The following is a 20,405-nucleotide window of genomic DNA, read 5'->3' on the forward strand; positions in this document are numbered from 1 at the left end:
GCTTTTATAAAATGGCTTAGAGCTGGGCACGGTGGTGAATACCTATAATGCCAGCAGCTCCAGAGGCTGAAACAGGAGGATCACAAGTTCAAAGCCAACCTCAGCAAAGGCGAGGTGCTAAGCAACTAGGTGAGACCCTGTCTCTAAATAAAATACAAAATAGGGCAGGGAATCTGGCTCACTGGTCAAGTGCCCCTGAGTTCAATTCTTGGTATCAAAAAGAATAAAATAAAATGGCGTAGAAGGTTTGATTTCTAGTCCATCTCATAAAAGATATGTGACATCAAATTAGCTAATTGTTCAAAACCTTATTTTAACATCTGTAAAATAGAAATAAAATACTATATATAGGCATATGAAATGTCTAAGCATACTAGATGGTTTATAAATCCTAACAATTATTACTATCATTGTTATTCAGTGGCCATTTTTTTTCAAAGACATGATGTTTGATGCAACTCCTCTGTTTCTAATACAATATTTTCCTTCATTTAGGCTGAATTCCAGTTTTATATAATTATCACTAATTATAGATTCTTCAAGTCACAGAAAATCACTTTTATGACCAGTTTACATTTTTCTTTTCTTTAAGTTCTACACATGCATTATTTATAGATTCATAAACAGCCTAATTGTGACTATTTTTCTTATCTATAAAAAAGTATATTAATAGTACTTACCTAATAGAACTACTGTGAGAATTAGATGAGATGATAGCAAACATGATGCATTGCCTGTCATATAGTGAATATTGTGTAGATAAAAGCTATAATCTCATTATTATTTATAGTACTTTCAAATTTTCAAAGTTTTCATTTGGTTTTTGCAAAGTTATACCATCTCTGAACCATCTCTGAACCATTGTTTTTCTTATAGACTCTGATTTAGTTTATGTATTATATATATGTATATTTTACTACTTGGCACACAGATTTATCAGTCTCAGCTAAAACCTACAGATTACCTTTTCCTCTTGTCAAACCTAACAGATAAAATGCCTTCTTAATGAGTCTGGACCAATTTTTTATACATTTATTTATAAATAATATAAAATAACTGGATCCATTTTAATAAGCCCTAAATTTATGTTAATCTAAAATTTTATTCTTGAAGAGGTCAAGGGAAAGAGAGAAATATAAAATCCAGACAAAGGGGAACTATCAATGCTATTCTTCTAGAAGGATTAATTTAAAATATGCACATTAACACATAAATTTTATCTTTTGTCAAAATGTATATTTACTCCATTATTCTTAGTTGAATAGAACATATAATTTATATATCTTTATCTAAAATTGGCAAAGGGGTTTAGCCTTTTCTAAAATGCTCAGTGTACTCATTTCAGCCTCAGCTTCTTTGGCATGAATGCAGTTTGTGAATTTTTGTGACAGTAAGCCAGTCATTATTATGCATGGGGGACTCTGGTAGAAATGCAATATTTTGTACTAATTGCTAACAGAAAGATCTGTAATATTGGCTGCATGATTTGCCCCTTACATGTGCCCAGCTATAACGATCTGAATTTAATACTGCATTTGTTAATATTAGACACAAATTTATTCTGACACTTTTATAGGCAAAGCCTTGGAAACATTTAGTCATGTAAAATATAATGATAGTCTTGAAATATTTGCTTTTGCTCTCATGCATTTTAGGTAGGATCTCACTTTATAATCTTATCTGTATTGCTGAATTAGGAAAATTGTTTGGTGAGGTTATTTGGGGTCCTGATTATGAGACAGGTGTTAATCTACACTGCACCCTTATCAAAGAGCGATTGTTTACAGAATGTGAATATTCCTCATCTCTGTACACTCTTCAGATCTTTCCATCATAGTGAGTTAAATTCATTTTTAAATTGCATCCCATTTCCAGTGTCTATTGGCAGACACTTCAGACTTTTGAGGGCAAAGAAAAGTAGCTTGTGGTATAAGTGAAATATTTTGTGTCAGAAAAAAAGACAGCAAACCATTACGCAAAGGGCACAATTCCTGGTGTGTTTACCTTATAACTGAGTGTACTAGACTTGTACAGAAGCTTTGAAAAAATCTCCATGGCTATAATTTTCATAAGTCTTTCTGACCCATTGAGACAGATGTTAGTATATTACTTGGAGCATACTATAAAACTTACCTTTCACTTATGGAAATGTGCTTGTAACTTTGTTCTCCCAAAAGCAAACACAAAGACCATAAGACATGGGATAATAATAGACCTTTGTACACAGAAACATAAAATGGAATGTATGAGTCCTTGAAAGAGCAATTAAATACATTTTCATTTTAGCAACTGAAGATGAGGAACTAAAGCAGATGGGCAGGGGGTAGAATAAATGAGAGAAAAATCAGTATTCATCATGCCTCTTGGCATTCTAGCTCAGCAATTTACTCTGTAGTAGATCACAGTAAATCAGATCTAGTTTTCCATTCCAGCTCCTGGTTTATTCTTATGTGAAATAAAAACTAAAAACTAAGCAAACTGTGGGTACTTTCCCTGGCAATTTCTAGAATCATACAATAAGTAGCCTCTAGCTATATTATTATCAACAAGCCAACTCAATTCCTTTTTGGAAATAGATGAGTAATACATTATAAATAAATTACAGAACGGACTACCACAGGATTCCTGAAGAACATTCTACCCTAAAAAGCATGGTGAGATATCATATTATCAAATACCCTTCGGGATCTTGAAGCCGAAAAGAGCAAATTACTTGCTTCAATCCTGGGATTATCTTCCAAAAATACAGCCTCACTAGAAATAAGTAGAATTTGTTTGGGCTCCATGGAAAGGGAAACTTCATGTTTTTCATAATTCTTAATAATATTAAGAATTGCTACAAATGCTTGCTTTTAACTTGTGAATTGCAAAGTCAAAGTCTTTCATTTGAATCCATACTCTGAATTATAGCAGCAAAACTTAGGAATGTATATTAGTTATTGCTGCCAATCTGAAATGTACAATGCCAACTATATACAGCGTAGCCTCAAGATTCTATAGGTTGGCAATTTGGGCTGGGGTCAGTAAGACAGGACTTTTGTTGCCATGCCTGGAGGTATCTGGAATGACCCCAACCACAGGGTGGGGACTCAGCTGGTGGCAAGTTGGGCATGCCCCTCTCTGTCTCATGTTATATCCTTGCTCTTGCCCAGGGTTGTCCTCAAAGTAACCAGGTTCCAAGAATATGAAAACAAAAATCACTAACACCTTGAGACTGAGGCTTAGAAGGTACATGTATTCCTCTGTCTATTCTGTGGATCAGAGTATGTGGCAAAGCCAAAGAAGATTGGAAGGAAGAGAAGTAAACTTACCTTTTAACAGAAGCTGCAGCAAAGATGTAATCATTTATAACCTACTACAGATATCAGAATCACCTTGATCTTGTCAGTAACCTAGATGTGGTCTTTCTTGCCTGGTGGTACTTTAGACCTATTTTCTTCTCTTCTGTTGCTCTAAGTAAGTGTCTCTTCACTGGGTCATTATTGCATGATGGAGCCCCGGTACAGCTATCACAACAGTCATCCCTGATTTCAGGTGGTCTCTGTCCTCAAATCATAGCACAGTTTTTTTTCTGTGATTATTCTTTTTATCCTGTTCCTCTGTTCTTTGCAATCTGTGTGGTTCACCATTTCCTATCAAACATGTCACCCTCACATTCAGAAGTGACCAGTATCCTTCCCCTCTCTCACTTGAGCATTCTGTCCCCAGTCTCGCCTTCTCAGGAACTTGTTTACATGCCATCCTTAGCCATTCTTAGACCAAAATATTTTCTTGATCTTCATTCACAAAGATATTATTAATATACAAGTATTTATAGAATTTACTTTGTTGAAGACACTTTCTAGGCACAGTGAACAAGGTGTTTAAGGTCTATCCTTAAGTAAGAGAGAAACAATATATACATATGCAAACAACATACTAAAACAGCCAGTGCAAGCAGAAGGTCTAAGATAATAAAACAGGGAATTCAGGGGTGACAGGTGAGCAATTGAAGTAAAGGTAACTTTAAAGTCATCAGGACCTTCCCCTTTGTGCAAGTAACACCCGAATATTTGACCTGCACACCCAAAAGCCAAGTGGATGAAGATGAAGTATCCTAGGTAAAGGATAACACAAGTAAAATGACCTCAACCATATCCTTACCCACTTTAGCACTGAGCATTCTTACCACTTACCATCTGGCAGGCAGGGGAAGAACCCAGGATCTATGTTTTTATAAATCCCCATGTGATGCTAATGTGCAGGCAAAGCTGAGAACCACTGATTTCCAGCAGAGCTTTTAAGACTTTCCTATCACATGGAATCTTTCTCAAATGCAGCCTGTGGTTTGCAAGATCTGGGGTAGAGCCCAAGACAGTGCATTTCTAATGAGCTCTCAGGCAGTACCAAAACTGCTTGTCTGTTAGCTCCTCACAGCATGGTGCACAGACCAGCTGTATAGATGTACAAGAACTTGTTAGGATATACATGCTCAGCCTAAGAATCAGATACCAGGGAATACTATCACCTCCTGAATCAGAAACCTGGGGCATGACTAAGTCTCCTGGAATTTCAGAAAATCCTTTGGGTAACTAAGGCCTACTGAAGTTCTGGAGAACCAGAACATGGATCTAGGTGTTTAAGCATGATCAATTTGGCACTTAATTATATCCTGTGTTGTGTTTCTATAATCATGTCTTGTAGGTAACTCTGTTGAAGCTTACACTGACCAAGAGGGTGAAGCCATAATGTTCTCTTCCTTTTATTTAGTTTCCACAATGCACAAATTCCTTCATTCTGGTTAGGAGGATGAGTCAGACATAGGTACTGGGAATGAAATTGACCAAATTATGTTGTTATATTGTGTACATGTATACAAATATGTTAACAATGAATCCCACTATTATGTATACTTATAGTTCACCTAAAAAAAAAATTAGAAGAGACACAGCTCCATTTCCAGCCTTCTGTTGCTGCCTCCAAAGCTCTTGTTCACTCAGCTTCTCAAGTATTGGAGCTTGCAGAGCCCCTGCAGATGACACTCCATGGTTCCAGGTGTCACCCGAAAGGAGCTGATTTATCAAACCTCCTGCTGGGGCAGTTTAGTCCCTGTGAAGAAATGTTGTAACTCACCTCTAACTGCTGTCCTATCAAAAAATCACCCTCTATACTACTTCTCTTTGTTTACAAGCTTCTGTTAATGGTTTTCTCTCCATTAAGCTGCTCAGGGGAGTGCTATTTAGAGAACTAATTGAATTCTTGCCAGTTTGGGACATGATCCAGTGCTGCTCCATATCTCAGTATTTTCCTTTCCTCTAATGTGCATAGTCTTGGTATCTCCATCCGCAGAATAGATGTTAGAGATTGTAACTGTATACATGAATGTATCTATTTTATCAGCATGGTAGTACCTGCTCCTTTTTTATGAAGAGACAACTCATTACTCTGCAAAGTAAAACTAGAAAGGGAAATACATATAACTTAAAGTGCTCCCCAAATATTAAAACATGTTAATTTTAGAAATTGTACTATTTGTGAGATTAATTCAATCATGAAGAGACAAAAATCCAATTTTCTCTCTACCAACTCTACAACCAAATTTGAGGAGTTCTTCTTCCTAATCACTGAAAAGATTATAAGTACAATATTAGTACTCTTGGCTACTTAAGAGATAAAACTTTCCTGATCCATAGCCATTATTCATCTAAAGATTAGATAAGGTTAATTAATCATCAAGGTGGGGATTTGTGGGATGTACCTAACCATGGGTAAAAAGGTATTAAGGTTCACTACAGAGGAGGAGTTGGCAAACAAATAAGTAAATAAATAAATATCAAGACAAGGTAAAAACAATAATTATAAAAAGAAAATTTGTTTTGTCTTGAAAAATAATACTCTTTAGTATGTTATCGGTGATAATTTTCATAATTTTCGACCTGTCATACATGAAGCATGCACAGGACAACCTGCTTTGGTGTAGCACTGTACATTTGTATACATAGAACAATTTGAATACACTGCAGTATGTTTTATTTCTAAGCTACAGATTGCTCCTGTGGGGATTTTGGAGTGTTTTATATTCTGTGTCTCACCTCTCCTTTACTGCTATTGCAATATGCTTTCTTTCCCTAAAACTCTATTTGGTCCTCTTTTTAGAACCTCTATGTAGTTCATCTTCTTCTATTTCAAGTTCTGGGTGGCAGGCATATCAACTCTGTTGTCATTATTCTCATCTTTTCTCAACTGCCATCCATTCAATAGCATTAATTATCTGAGATGAGTACCACTGTGTTTCACGGAATTATGCTTGGACCATAAACTATTTCATTGCTGAAATCTTTGAACATCTGGATGGCATGTTTAGCAGAAGTAAATATTCTCTGTTGTTTCCCTTCCAGTTTGTGGAGATGAATGCACAGGCCTGCTTCTCGATGACCTGGCTCGCCTGGAGCAAATGGCCATGAGCATCAACCTCACGGGCCCACTGCCTGCTCCGTATAAAATTCTCTATGGCATTGAAAATACAACTCAGGAATTAAAGGTAGGTTGGTACAGTAGCAGCAAGAACCAGGGCCAAGGTGACAGAAGAATCCCAAGTGACATTGGCCATAATTGGTAAATGCTCTTTCCACTGCCCCAAATCAAGGGGAGCAGCTGTTCGGGAAATTCAGATTTTCTAAAGCCATCTTTTTCAAACTGGAAAACTGAAATATGCAGAGTGCCATTAAAGGAAAAAGAGTCTCATATACACCCACCCACCCCCACTGTTTTTCCTAAATCAGTTTTATTATGTGACTTAAATATGTGTGAACATAAAATCAGGTATGTACTCCTTATACTTATAGCTCCATAAAATCAAAACAAATTAATTCTTACAGAAGTCTACAAAACCAATAAAATTCAAATTAAAAACATTAATCTAAAGTAATATGATTTTGGCTAAAAGTAAATTGCTACTTGCAACAAGAATATGATTCTGACTACCTCCGCATGGGTTCTTTCACCAGCAGGCAATATGTGATAGCTTGGTTGTCTTACTATTCCACAGTTGAACTAGTGAGCCCCTTGCAAGGGATCCTGAATGACTTTTGGCATCATTTGACAAGTACTTGTGACTCAAAAGCTCAAATTTTCCCTATGATCAAACACGTAAGCAGATGTAGTCTCTGATATCAAGAGTCATGTGTATCTTGAGTACCTAACTTGGGGTCCAGAAGAGCTTACATTAAAACCCAAGAATAAATCTTTGTTCTAGAGAACTAGTAGACCTTTGAAAGTACCTCTACAAGTTCCAGTTTGAAAAACACTGTTCTGAAACATTGTTAAAGCTTTTGGTCATTGAAGGGATAAGAAGAAATGTTAAGGAAATCAGATTCATTGTAAAAAGATGAAAAGCATATAATTATATGCGATCAGTCAGTTACCAAGTATTTATAAGAAATTATAGAATGCCCAGGGTTGTACTTTGTTCCCTAGGGTATCTTTTGACTTTTATAATATTGTCACTAAACCTCAGGAATCCTAGATTCTATGTAGCTTTTAAAAATCATTAAGCAGTAATTCAATAGCAAAAATCATACTATGTGCTTTATCAAGATTTGAGGTACAATAGAGTACAAAGATTGAAGAAATCAGTAAGATTCTGGATAACTAGAGAATGCACCCTTAATGAGAGTTAATTTTGTTGAAAATCAAAGGGTAAATACCATTTTATTTAGTTAGCTAGGTTTTTTTTTTTTTTTTAGAGGGTACTGGGGATTGAACTCAGGGGTACTTGGCCACTGAGCCATATCCCCAGCCATATTTTAATTTTATTTAGAGACAGGGTCTCACTGAGTTGCTTAGGGCCTCGCTCACTTTTTGCTGAGGCTGGGACTGAACTCCTGATTCTCCTGCCTCAGCCTCCCAAGCTGCTGGGATTATAGGTGTGAGCCACTGTGCCTGGCTTATATACCATTTTAATTGGCAGAGAAGTATTGGTGAGGACGAGGAAGAAATCCAAACTTGATTCACTCGCCCCATATACTTATCTGAGAAATATATTTTTAATCCTGATTATAGCCACCTTATTATGCCTATTTTACTGAAAAACCACTGATAATGATAGCAAGAATAACTAAAATTTATGGAAAACTAAGCAATTAACTTACGTGAATAACCATACATAACTCATATAGAAACTCCAAGAAGTAAGAAAGAAGTTTTCATGGATTAAATATTTGTGCTCCCCACCAAGTTCATTTGTGCTCCCCACCAAGTTGAAGGCTTGTCTTAGACTGTTTTAGGCTGCTATAACAAAATGCTATAAACTGTGGAGATTGTAAACCACAGGGACTTATTCACAGTTCTAGAGATTGTGAGGTCCATGATAAACGTAGATTGTATATCTGATGAGGGCCCCTTCCTCATAGATGTGTGTTCTCATATGGTAGGAGAGAACAGCTAGTTTTGTTAGATCTCTTTCACAAGGGCACTAATCCTAATCTTGAGGTCTGTACCCTTATGACCTTATCACTTCCCAAAGGCCCTAGTTCCAAATACCATCACCTCAGAGGGTAAAATTTTGGAGAGAGACAAACAATCTCTAACAATAATAAGAAATGTCACGGTATTTGGAGACAGGGTCTTAGGGAGGTAAACAGATTAGGTCATGAAGGTAAAGACCTCATGATGTATTAGTAGACTCATATAAACAAGAAGTACATTCTCTCCCCCCCACCACCTGTCTGTAGTATTTCTTTTTTATACCAGTCTCATCTAAGATGGAAGTACTATATTATCTTTGTTTTTCAAGTAGGGAAACTGAGGCACCAAGAAGTTTTTGCATAAGGCACAAAGTTTTATAGCTATTGAGTGTAGAGCTAGAATTTAACATTTGACTTTTTTTTTTTTTTGGTACCAGGGATTGAACTCAGGGACACTTGACCGCTGAGCCACATCCCCAGCCCTTAGAGCTAGAATTTAAAAAGAGGGAGTATAACTTTAAGACCTATAAGAATGACTGTCTTGGGCTGGGGATATAGCTCAGTTGGTAGAGTGCTTGCCTCGCATGCACAAGGCCCTGGATTAGATCCCCAGCACCAAAAAAACAAAAACAAACAAACAAACAAACAAAAAAGAAAAACCAAGAATGTCTATAAAACTCAGAGAAAGTAACTTGCCAGGGAGGACCCAGTGAACCAGTGGTGAGATCTCCCTAATGCACAGCCCCTGCTTGCTCTTGCCATGGAGTCATGCCATGTGAGCAGAGGGAGAGGTATGAATGAGGCATATCTAGCAGACATTAAAAGTCAGGTCTGCTAGTGACAGATAAAGCTGAGGACTGGAGTAGGGCAAGGTGATATGAAGGACAACCTTGAAAGCAGGCAGAGGATTCTGAGTTTAACTTCATTGTCCTAATATTCAGGGATATAATGAGTTTCCACAAAGAGAATGCCGACCAGTTATTTTCCATGTGCATGAAGGGAATACAAAGAAAAGAAATTAAATTAGAAAAGCAAACATTTCAGTTGGATGTAAGTATTTTTAAAAAATCGTACTTAAGTCATGAACAATGAAGTGCTGAAGGGCACCGGGGAAAAGGTCCCAACTGTCACCAAGCTGAGGACTTCAGTTGCCTACCCTCTTACATCTAGGTATTAATCAAAATGAGCTTGGCTTTCTTTGAATCTCAAACTCTCCTGATTCTGTGTATTCTTATTACATAATTCATTAAGTAGTTGGATCCCATTTTGATGTTTTAAACCCTTAAGCAAATTCTTTAATCTCTTTCTTCAGTTCTTCACTGTGGCAGTGGTCCCTAGGTCCAATCTAAAGACCACCAAGAGCACACAAATGGTAGAATACAGCTGGGTTTATTAGCTCACTCCAGCTAGGACATGGAACACCAGGGAGAACGGTGGGCTGTCTCCATAAGAGGGTGTTAGGAAGAAGGTATATAGTACATTGGGCTAGAGCTGGGTGGTCTTAGGGCAGGTTCCAGGAAGCAGGGGTTAGTACTCAATTGGGTGCTGTTAGCAAGAGGGAATAATTATATAATTCAATAGTCTAATGACTATTTAGGAAGCACAGAGGGAAACAAACTATGAGTGAAGAAACTGGTCCTTCATATTAGCCAGCAAATAGGATTTTATGTATTATCTAAGCCCAGGGAAATGGTATTGTCTGTGCTTAGATAAGATTATAGAACAGTCTCACTTTTCCTTTTTATTCACCACTATCACAGAGTGACCCTATCTAATCTTGTGAAATTGTATATTCAACGGGAGAAGAAAGCAGCCTGTGAATGCCAGGCCAGCTCTTACCTATTCTGAGTCCAGGCCAGTTAGTGCCAGGATCTCTATGCCAAGTGCTACTGTTAGCTCTTTTGTGCCTGTAAACTGTGTCTCTGCTGATTGGAACCAGGAGCGTTGTGGAGGTTCATCTTAATTCTACTTGCTATTAGCTGTGTGATCTTGCACAGATTTTTAACTCTCTGTAAGCCACATCCACAAAATGGAATAACATTGACTAGATAGGACTCTTATAAGAATTAAGTGAAATAGCAACTACACAAAAAAACAAAAACAGTTTACACTGTAAATTCTCAATAAATTACTACTTTTTTTTTTTTTTTTTGCTATTTGCCTGAGTATTTGACATAATGCTCAGTGTGTAGGGTTGTTATTTTTTATTCAAAGTGATAAACCAAATTTTTTGTATATGTAGGAAAACTGTGTGCCATTCAACCCAATGATTACTGCAAAACCACTTACTGAAGTATGTATGGGATGAAATGTTTTTCAGCACCTGCTCTCACCCCAGCGGGCCCCTGAGAGGCTTATTCAGTTGGCAGAAGGCAATCTGAATACACTTGTGATGGAAATGAATGAGCTTCTGACCAGGGTAAGTTGGCAAAGTCTTCCTAAGTAGATAGATATAAGAAATTAATTTCCATAGGAACTAAAAGAGTCCCTAATCTTGTTCTTCCCAGTTTGATGCACATCAGGACTTGCTACTTCTGCTTCAAATCAAATCTTAAAAGCCAGTAGCAGACATCCCCCTTCCCAACAACAACAAGAAATGATTGTGATACTTAGGAAATATCAAGGAAAAAGACCCAAAATATGAGAATTACCATGTATTTTGAAAACTGTATTCAGTAACATTTATGCTAAAGTTTTTATCAATTTTAAATTTCAAAAGCATTGTCCTTGATTTGTAGAAGGAAAAACAAATGAAAATACTTGTAGTCTCTTTGATTTCCTCCTGGGATTTTTCATTTGTATAAAGACAGTCTCCATCAGATCAGTATTCTTACTCAAAAAAAGAGTAATATTATTTATTGTGAAAATCCCAAACATTCAAGACACCCTTGAGAGTCAGCATACAAAGTCTATGTCGCATTTATCAGACTTTTTCAGGAACTGGTAGTTTTAAATTTTCAAAATGCAAGAGTGCTAAGATTCTTTTTTGTTGAGGAAAATAACATAAAGCCCGCCATCTTGTGGTCAGAAAAATGCATGAACAAGAATCCAGCCTGCTCTGTAGGAATTGAGTTGATTATCCAAATTTAAGCTTTAAAATACAAAGGATACTAGATTTAGAAGGTTTTAGAGACTATCTACTCCATTTTGTATTTTAAAGAAGAGCTGCCTCAGGCCATGATAGTGAAATGAATCAACAATGGCTATCAATTCACTACTCAAGGACCTAACCTGGAACAAGCTCCAGATTCCCATTGGCTCAGTACTTTTTTCACATAAACTGCAGCTGGATTAGGAAAATTTCCACAGGGAAATCAAATGGCTTCTGAGCACATAATGCTAAACAATGGCCCTGATGTTACAAGTAGCATACTAAACAACTTTCTCTAAATCTCAAACCAGCAATATAGAATGTACATAGTTTATTGCCAAATGTACATAGACATTAAATTAATTAATGAGTATATGAATCTCATATTAATTTTATATTTAATAATTTATCTGTTATATGACTATTACTAAATAATATATTTTAAATGAATCATAGCAGAGTAAACTCAATTCAATTCAATTTATATGTTCACTACATACAAAGCCCCAAGGGTTGTCAAATGAAAAATATTAGTGAGGCTCAATCTATCTTCAAGGACCTCTTAGTCATGTGTGTGTGTGTGTGTGTGTGTGTGTGTGTGTGTGTGTGTTTATTTATGTGTTTATGTGCAAGCTTGTACGTGTGTGTGACATTTAGGTGAATGGAGATAGTATTTGTCAACTATACACAGATATATATATATATATATATATATATATATATATATATATATGTCCATATATCTGTGTATAGTTGACTAATATTATATGGCCCTCCTATACCCACAGCTACCCTTACTGTTCACCTCCCCCATCAGAATGGTGCTTTTGTTAGGATCAATGCACCTTTAGTGCTATATTTTTATCAACCAACATCTGAAGTTTACCTTAGTGATTATTCTTGGAATTATATATTCCATACAAACACATCTTGATGTGTACTCATCATTACAGTATGCTACCAAAGAGTACCACTGCTCTATAAATCATTTGTGCTCCACCTCCACATTATCCTCCCTCTCTAACCCATAGCAACTGCTCATCTTTTCACTGTGTCTATAGTCTTTGTCCAAATGTCCTGTAATTGGAATCACATAGGATATAGCTTTTATAGATTGGCTTCTTTCTCTTAGTAATATGCACCTAAAGTTTATATCATTTCATGGCTTAATAGCTTGCTTCCTTTTACTGCTGAAGAATATTACATTGTCTAGATGTATCAGTTTATCCAGGCACTTACTGAAGGACACTAGTTGCTTCCAAGCTTGGCAATATGAATAAAGTGCCTGTGAATATCTGTATTCAAATTTTTGTGTGAAATATGTTTGAGTCATTTGGGTAAAAAAAAACTAGTTTGATTGCTGAATTTTTTGGTAAGACTGTGTTTAGTGCTATAAGAAATTGAGAAAATGTCTTCCCTTTTGGCTGTGCCATTTTGTATTCTAACCAGCAATGAATGAGAGTTCTGTGGCTCCACATCCTCACCAGAATTTGATGATATCAGTGATCTGGATTTGAGTCATTCTAAAAGGTGTTTATGGTATCTCATTTTTGTTTCACTTGCAATCCTCTAATGACATATGATGTTGGACATATTCATCTACTTATTTGCTATCTATGTATCTTCTCTGAGAAGGAATCTTATTCCTATTTTTAATTGTTTTTTTTTTCTTACTGTCAAATTACAAGTGTTTTTTCTTATATTTTATATAACAGTTGTTTATCACATATGTTGTTTGCAAGTATCTTTTCCAACTCTAGGTTGCCTTCTCATTCTTGTAAGAATATATTTCACAGAGCAGAACTTTTCAATTTTAATCATGTCCAGCTTGTCAATTATTTCTTTCATGATTGTACCTTTGGCATTGCCAATATACAGGAATAACATTCTTTTTTATGTCAGAGGTACAGTCCAAAACTAGAATTGTCAAGATCTCTCTGCAGATGATTCTGATGTCAGCCATAACTACTGTTATCCTAGTCATTGACCCAGTGGCTGAGACTCCCCTTCTCTGGAAAGTGCTTTTGATTGGTTCTGCAAATTTTATGATGCTCTTTCCCCTACCCCACCCCTGATTTGGCTAGCCATGTGTCTTTGTAGTATGCTGACTTTAATTCTTTTTGATAAATAGTAACAAGTAGTGTAACTGAATCATATGGTGATTCTTATTCATAGTCTTTCGGGAACCTCCATCCTGATTTCCATGCTATCTCTACTAATGTACAATCCCACCAAAAGTTTATGGTTTCCTTCCCCGCTCATCCTCAACAGCATTTATTATTATTTTCACTCTTAATGATTGTCATTCTAACTGGAGTAAGATAAAATATCATACTTTTGATTTGCACTTCTCTGATGGCAAAAGATGTTAAGCTTTAAAATATATATAATTGCTGCCTATTTGTATTTCTGTTAAGAAGTATCTGTTTAATTCATTTGTCTATTTATTGATTTTATTGATTGTGGTTATTTGGGTTTTCTTTTCTTTTTTCTTTCTTTCTTTCTTTCTTATTTTTTATGTTAAGCATTTTAAGTTCTTTGTGTGTTCTGGATATTAATCCTCTGTCAGAAGAGCGGCTGGCAAAGATTTTCTAAAATTCTGTAGATTCTCTCTTTATGCTGTTGTTTTGTTGCTATATAGAAGATTTTTTAGTTTGATGCTCTCATTTATTCATGGTTGGTGTTATTTCCTGAGCTATAGGAGTCCTATAGAAGAAGTTGCTCCCTATGCTTACCTGCTAAAATTTCCCCTACATTTTCTTGTAGGAGTTACAAAGTTTCTGGTCTTATTCTTAGGTTGCTGATCCCTTTTGAGTTGACTTTAGTGCAGAATGAGACATGTGGGTCTAGTTTCAATCTTTTACATATGAATATTCAGTTTTCACAGTACTATTTGTTTAAAGGTCTGTCTTTTCTCTAATGAAAACATTTGGTAACTCTGTTAAGAATCAGATGGCTATCTGTGTGAGTTTGCCTCTGTTTTCTGTTGTGTTCCATTGGTCTATGTGTCTATTTTTGTACCAGTACTATGCTGCTTTGATTACAGTAGTTCTGTATTATAGTTTTAAGTCAGGTGTGGTTATGCCTACAGCTTTACTCTATTTGCGTAGAATAGTTTCGTCTATTCTGAATCTTTTATTTTCCCATATGAAATTTAGAATTGTTTTTCTAGTTCTGGGAAAAACAGGCATTTTGATGTCTCTATTAAAACATTGCATTGAACCTGTATCACATTTGGAAATATGACTATTTTAACAATCTTAATTCTGCCTATCCAAAAACATGAGGAGTTCTTCCATCTTATGGTGTATTCTTCAATTACTTTTTCAGTGTTCTTTAATTTTTATTAGTTAGGTTTTTCATTTTTTTATTTAGATTTATTACTAAGTATTTTATTTATATATTTTGAAGTTACGCTGAATAAAATTGTTTTCTCTCTTTTTCAGTAGATTCATTGTTTAATAAATGAATTAAGTGAATGTGTAGAAAAGCTATTGATTTTAGTATGTTGATTTTATATCCTGCTCTTTGCTGAATTTGTTTATCAGCTCCAGAAGTACTGGTGGACTTTTAAGGATCTTCTAAGTGTAGGATCACATCATTTGCAAACCGTGATAATTTGACAACTTCCTTCCCTATTTGTATTCCCCTTTTTTTCTTATCTTGCTGAATTGGGCTAAAATTTCAATTTCTATATTGAATAGGAGTGGTGAGAGAAAACATCCTTGTCTTTTTCTTGATTTAGAGAAAATGCTTTCAGTTTTCCCCCTTCAGGACGATGCTAGCTTTGGATTTGTTATATATGTCCTTTGTGATGTTCAGCTGTTTCCTTCTATCCCTAGTTTTTTTCAGAGTTTTAATCATGAAGAGGTGCTGAATTTTTTCCAAGGCTTTCATAATTGTGAATTTTTTTTCTTGATTCCATTAATATGATATATTATATTTGATGAACCGTTGTTACATCATTGGAATGAAACAAAATTAATCATGGGTATAATCTTTTAATGTGTTGTTGAATTCAATTTGCTAACATTTTATCAAGGATTTTTGCATCTATGTTCATTAAGAATATTGGTGTGTATTTTTCTTTTCTTTCTTTTTTCTATTTATTTTTGATACATCCTTATCCGATTTTGGTATTAGGGTGACAATGACTTCATAGAAAGAATTTAAAAATGTTCTCTTTCTGTTTCATGAAATTAGTTAAGGAGCATGGCATTCCTTTTGCTTTAAAGGCTGATAGAATTCAGCTGTGAATCCATCTGGTACTTGGCTTTTCTTTGTAGAAGGCTTTTTATTACTGTTTTCATCTCATTTCTTATTACTGGTCTGTTTCAATTTTCTCTTGGGTCAGTTTTGGTGGGTTGTGTATGTCTAGAAATTTATCCATTTCTTCTAGATTTTCAAATTAATTGGAATATAAGTTTTCAAAATAAGCCCTAATGATCATCTGATTTTCAGAGATGTCTATAGTGATATCATCCCCTTTTTCATTGCTATTTTTATTAATTTGGGTTTTCTTTCTCTCTTTTGGTAAGTTTGTCTAAGGTCTGGCAATCTTGTTTATACTTTTAAGGAACCATATATTTGTTTTATTGATTTCTTGCATTGTTCTTTTATTCTGTGTCATTATTTCAGTTCTGATCTTATTATTTCTTTTCTTCTACCAGTTTTTAAGGCAGTTCATTATTATTTTTCTAAGATATTGATGTATTATATATCATTAGGTTATTTATTTAGGATCTTTTTTGATATTTTTAATGTCAATGTTCATAAACTTTCCTCTTAGCACTGCCTTTACTACGTCCCAGAGATTCTTGTATGTTATCTCTCTGTTCTCATTTGAAATTCCTCCCTGATTCCTTTTATGACTCATTTAATCACTCAAAAGTGCATTGTTCAATCTCCATGTATTTATATTTTCTGTAGTTCTAGTTGCTATTGTTGATTTATAATTTGATTCTATTATAATCCAATAAGATGCAAGAAATTATTTCAGCTACTTTTGTATTTTTCAGGATTTACCTTTTGGTTTAAAATGTGATTTTTTTTTTCTGGAGAAAGTTTCATGAACAGCTGAGAAGAAAGTATATTTAGTTGTTGTTGGTTGAAATACTCTGTTGATGTCTGTTAAGTCTGTTTGATCTGTAGTCTACTTCTGTGGTAACTTTTTGGATTTGATGTCTGAATAACCTATTTATGAGGGATACAGGGGTTTTTAAACCACCCAGTATAATTGTATTAGGTTCTATCTGAGCCTTTATGTTATCTGTTAACAACCCAGTGATAGCAAACCAGTCAACCCTCTCTTTATGCCCATCATTCATTATCTACTAAGCCTTCTATTCCCTGACTCATTTTATTGAGGAATGTGACATTTCCTTTCCCCTCAGGCCTGGTAGGGCTTTGGGCAGATTGCTTTTTGGCAGAGAATCCATGTAGGGAGTCAGTGCACTGGGTTCATTTGATAGAATTATTCTCTTAAATGTATGTTCCCACCATTCTTATTTATTTGTCCCTTTCAATGTTGAGCAGAATTTGTTTTATATAATTAGGTACACCAATGTTTGAGGCATAACTATTAAAAGTTGTTATATCTTCTTGTTGCATTATTGTCTTTACTAATACATAGTGACATTCTTTGTCTCTTCTGACTAATTTTGTCTTAAAATATACTTTCTCCGATATAAAAGCAGCTACTCCTGCTTACTTTCAGTTTCCATTGGCATGAAATATCATTTTCTATTCTTTCACTTTCAGCCTGTGGATATATTTTCCTAAAAAGTGTGCTTCATTCAGGTAGTCTATAATTGGGTTTTATTTTTAAATCTAAAATGCCTGATTATGTCTTTTAAATTGAAGAATTGAAACCATTTGCATTTCAGTGTTATTATAGAGTTATGTATTAACACTTGTAATTTTGTTTTATTTCTAATGTTTTATTTGATCCTAATTCTCATTTGCTCATCTATTCTTCTAATGAGATTTATTTTTCCTGCACTTTTCTTTGATGTTTCTACTCTGTGTAAGGTCCCTGTAAGTGTCTTCTTCAATGCTGGCTTAGTAGGCATGAACCTTTAATTTGTGCTGCTCTTGGAAGGATTTTCCATGATTCTGAAGGAAACTGATGGATATAGCAATTTAGGTTGGTAGTTATTTTCTTTCAGTACTTGAAATATGTCATTCCAAGCCCTCCTGGACTTTATGGTTTCTGCTGAAAAACCTGCTCTTATTCTGATTTTTTTCTGTGACCTGGCATTTCTCTTTGGCAGCTTTTAAAATTATTTCTTTGTTCTAAAGTTTGGGCATTTTGTTTATAATGTGTTACGGAGAGATTCTTTTCTGGTCTTATTTATTTGGGGGTTCTAAATGCACCCATCTCATTTTCAAGGTTTGGAAATTTTTCTATATTTCAATGAATAGGTTACCAATGCCATTAGCCTGTATCTCTGCTCCTTGTTCAATACTGCTGAGTCTTAAGTTAGTTTTCTTAATGTTGTTCCACAACTCATGAATATTCTTGATATACTTTATTGTTCTTTTTTCTCATTAATGTTATCTAAAATGTTCTGTTGTATATACCTTATCTTCAAGCTCAGAAATTGAAATTATATTTTCAACTTGATCTTATCCATTGGATAGACTTTCAACCAAGTTTTTTGGGTGATTTATTTTCTGTGTCTTTTATTTCTGAGATTTCTGTTTGGTTCATTTTCAGAATCACTAACTCTTTATTTTAATGTTCTTTCATATCCTATATTTCTTCTCCCATTGTGTGAAAGATTTTTAGTTAGCAGTTATCTCCTTATAATAAGCCCTGAGCTTGGGATATAACTTGGCATCCATACATCCAATCAGTGTATCAAAGTGTTAAGTATAAGCACCAACACTGCTTTGAAATGAGAGAGCAATTAAGAGCAAACTATTTATCAACATGTATTAAAAAACTTAATACAATGCTCTCTACACCTAAGCTAACCAATGAGTATATTGGGTGAGAAATAATGCAGAAAAGATGGAAAAGTTAAACATTTATGATACTAAATACTAAATCACACTTGAAGGGAAACAAACAAAAGAAGAAATAGGTAGGTAGGAAAGATAGATAAAATAAAATCGAGGGGAGAAAATAGAAAGAAAATTATTGGAGATGATAAAGAGGAAACGAGGTATAAAGAAAAAAACAGTTAAGAATGCATAAAATTAGGATCCAAGATGTCGGGCTAGGGGGAGGTTGCATTCCTTGTTGCTCCTTGACCTGGGATTCAAGAAGTGGGAGTACTGTATTCCTGCAAGTTATTAGAGGACCCCCTACCATTGATCCCATGCAGGAATCCTGGCCACCATGCCTGTGCAGGTCCCCCAGCCTCAGTGGCTGAACAGGACCCCTGCCTTTAGTGCCCATGCAGAACCCCCAGCTGCCCACCCACACAGGTCCCCCTGCCACCACTCCCGTGTGGACCCCCATCTACCAACGTGGGGCTCCCTTTGTCATCCCCATCTTGGGACACTGCAACCACTGTCACAATCCCCTCTACATGCCAGTATGCACCTGGGGACATAGAACATGGTCTGAAGACAGCTGCCCACCACAGCACTGCATGCTGCTGAGCTGAATCTCTGAGTACGCCATGCATTGCCATCGCCCAGCCCACCTGGAGGCCACATCTCTCAAAGCAGTCACCTCCATCTTGGGACACCTTTGTCGCCATCTTGGGTTATCTTCTCTACCACCATCAACATTTTTATTTGGGGTAACTCCCAGCTTGGGACATCTGCTGAGGCCTAGAAGCAATATCAAGGTACCAATAGTCCTCAACTCCCCCATTTTGCCCATAGCCACTAACCCAGCACAGTGCTTGCAGCTATGAGGCCTGTTGGTATCTCACAAAGCCTAGTCCTTAACCACCCAATATAAAACAGCTCTCCACGGCAGGTGCTCAGGACATAGAGCACAGCCTACAAGACCTCTGTAGAGAGGTTCCTGACTGGGAAGTAGAAAGGGAAGGGGTAAGTAAGATACAGTTTAGAGACTAAATTAGAGACCAGGAATTGTGAGGTCTATAGGCAATATGAGGAGATAATACCAAGTACCCACATCACAGGAGCGGGCCCAAAGAAGATCATTGGGGTGCAGTCTCCCATCAGAGACCAACAAGTGCTGTACCCCACCTCTAGGAGTTCCACCTCCAAGACCAACCCTCCCACCCTAATAACCTTCATCATCCTGAGGGTGGATATACCAGCAAAAAACAGACAACCGCACCTATTGGATCAGAAAGAAATCAGGAAAGATACTGAACTCCAACAGAAACAATCCCTTCATTTTCCTTAAAGAATTTTTTTTTTTCTCTCTCTCACTTCCCTTACAGCCCCAACATTTGTGTAAGCAAGTACTTTTCATGCATTAGACTACTGAGGACTGGGATATCTGAATATTATATTACAGTTGTTGTATATTCTTTTTTATTCTTACATTTTTTTTCTTTTTCTTAATTTTTATGTTTGTTTGTTGTACTCTCTCTATTGTCTTCCCATTTACTTCTCTCCGAAAATCTCTTTCTCTCTTTTCTCCTGCTGCTAGCCAACTTCCTTTGATTCCTCTTTCACACTCACTAAGATCTAATAAGTCTATATCCTCACCCCCTACCTCCTTAACATCCGCCCCCTTATTCTCTCTTTGTCCACCATTAGAAACTCTAGACCCTTTTGCAAACCTACTGTTTATATTGTAGATAATAACTGAACTCACCATTTCTGTCTCTTGTGATAAAACTGTAAATATCTTAATAGGAGCTATTTGATTTAAGGCTATATATTGTACTGGGATCTGTTAATATTAAAAAATTCTTAGAGGTAAATGAGAATAC

General features: G+C 35.8%; 1 protein-coding gene across 1 annotated transcript in view; it reads left to right on the forward strand.

Moving 5' to 3' along the window:
- The window catches only part of LAMA2 (laminin subunit alpha 2), a 576,405-nt gene that overhangs the window by 421,612 nt on the left and 134,388 nt on the right, over positions 1-20,405 (forward strand). The window contains exons 33-34 of the mRNA XM_081295188.1: positions 6,378-6,520; positions 10,765-10,863. Of these exons, the coding sequence (XP_081151314.1) occupies positions 6,378-6,520; positions 10,765-10,863 (242 nt within the window). The remainder of the gene's footprint in view (positions 1-6,377; positions 6,521-10,764; positions 10,864-20,405) is intronic.

This window comes from Spermophilus citellus (assembly GCF_964194105.1).
Source record: "Spermophilus citellus genome assembly, chromosome: 5".
Taxonomy (NCBI): domain Eukaryota; kingdom Metazoa; phylum Chordata; class Mammalia; order Rodentia; family Sciuridae; genus Spermophilus; species Spermophilus citellus.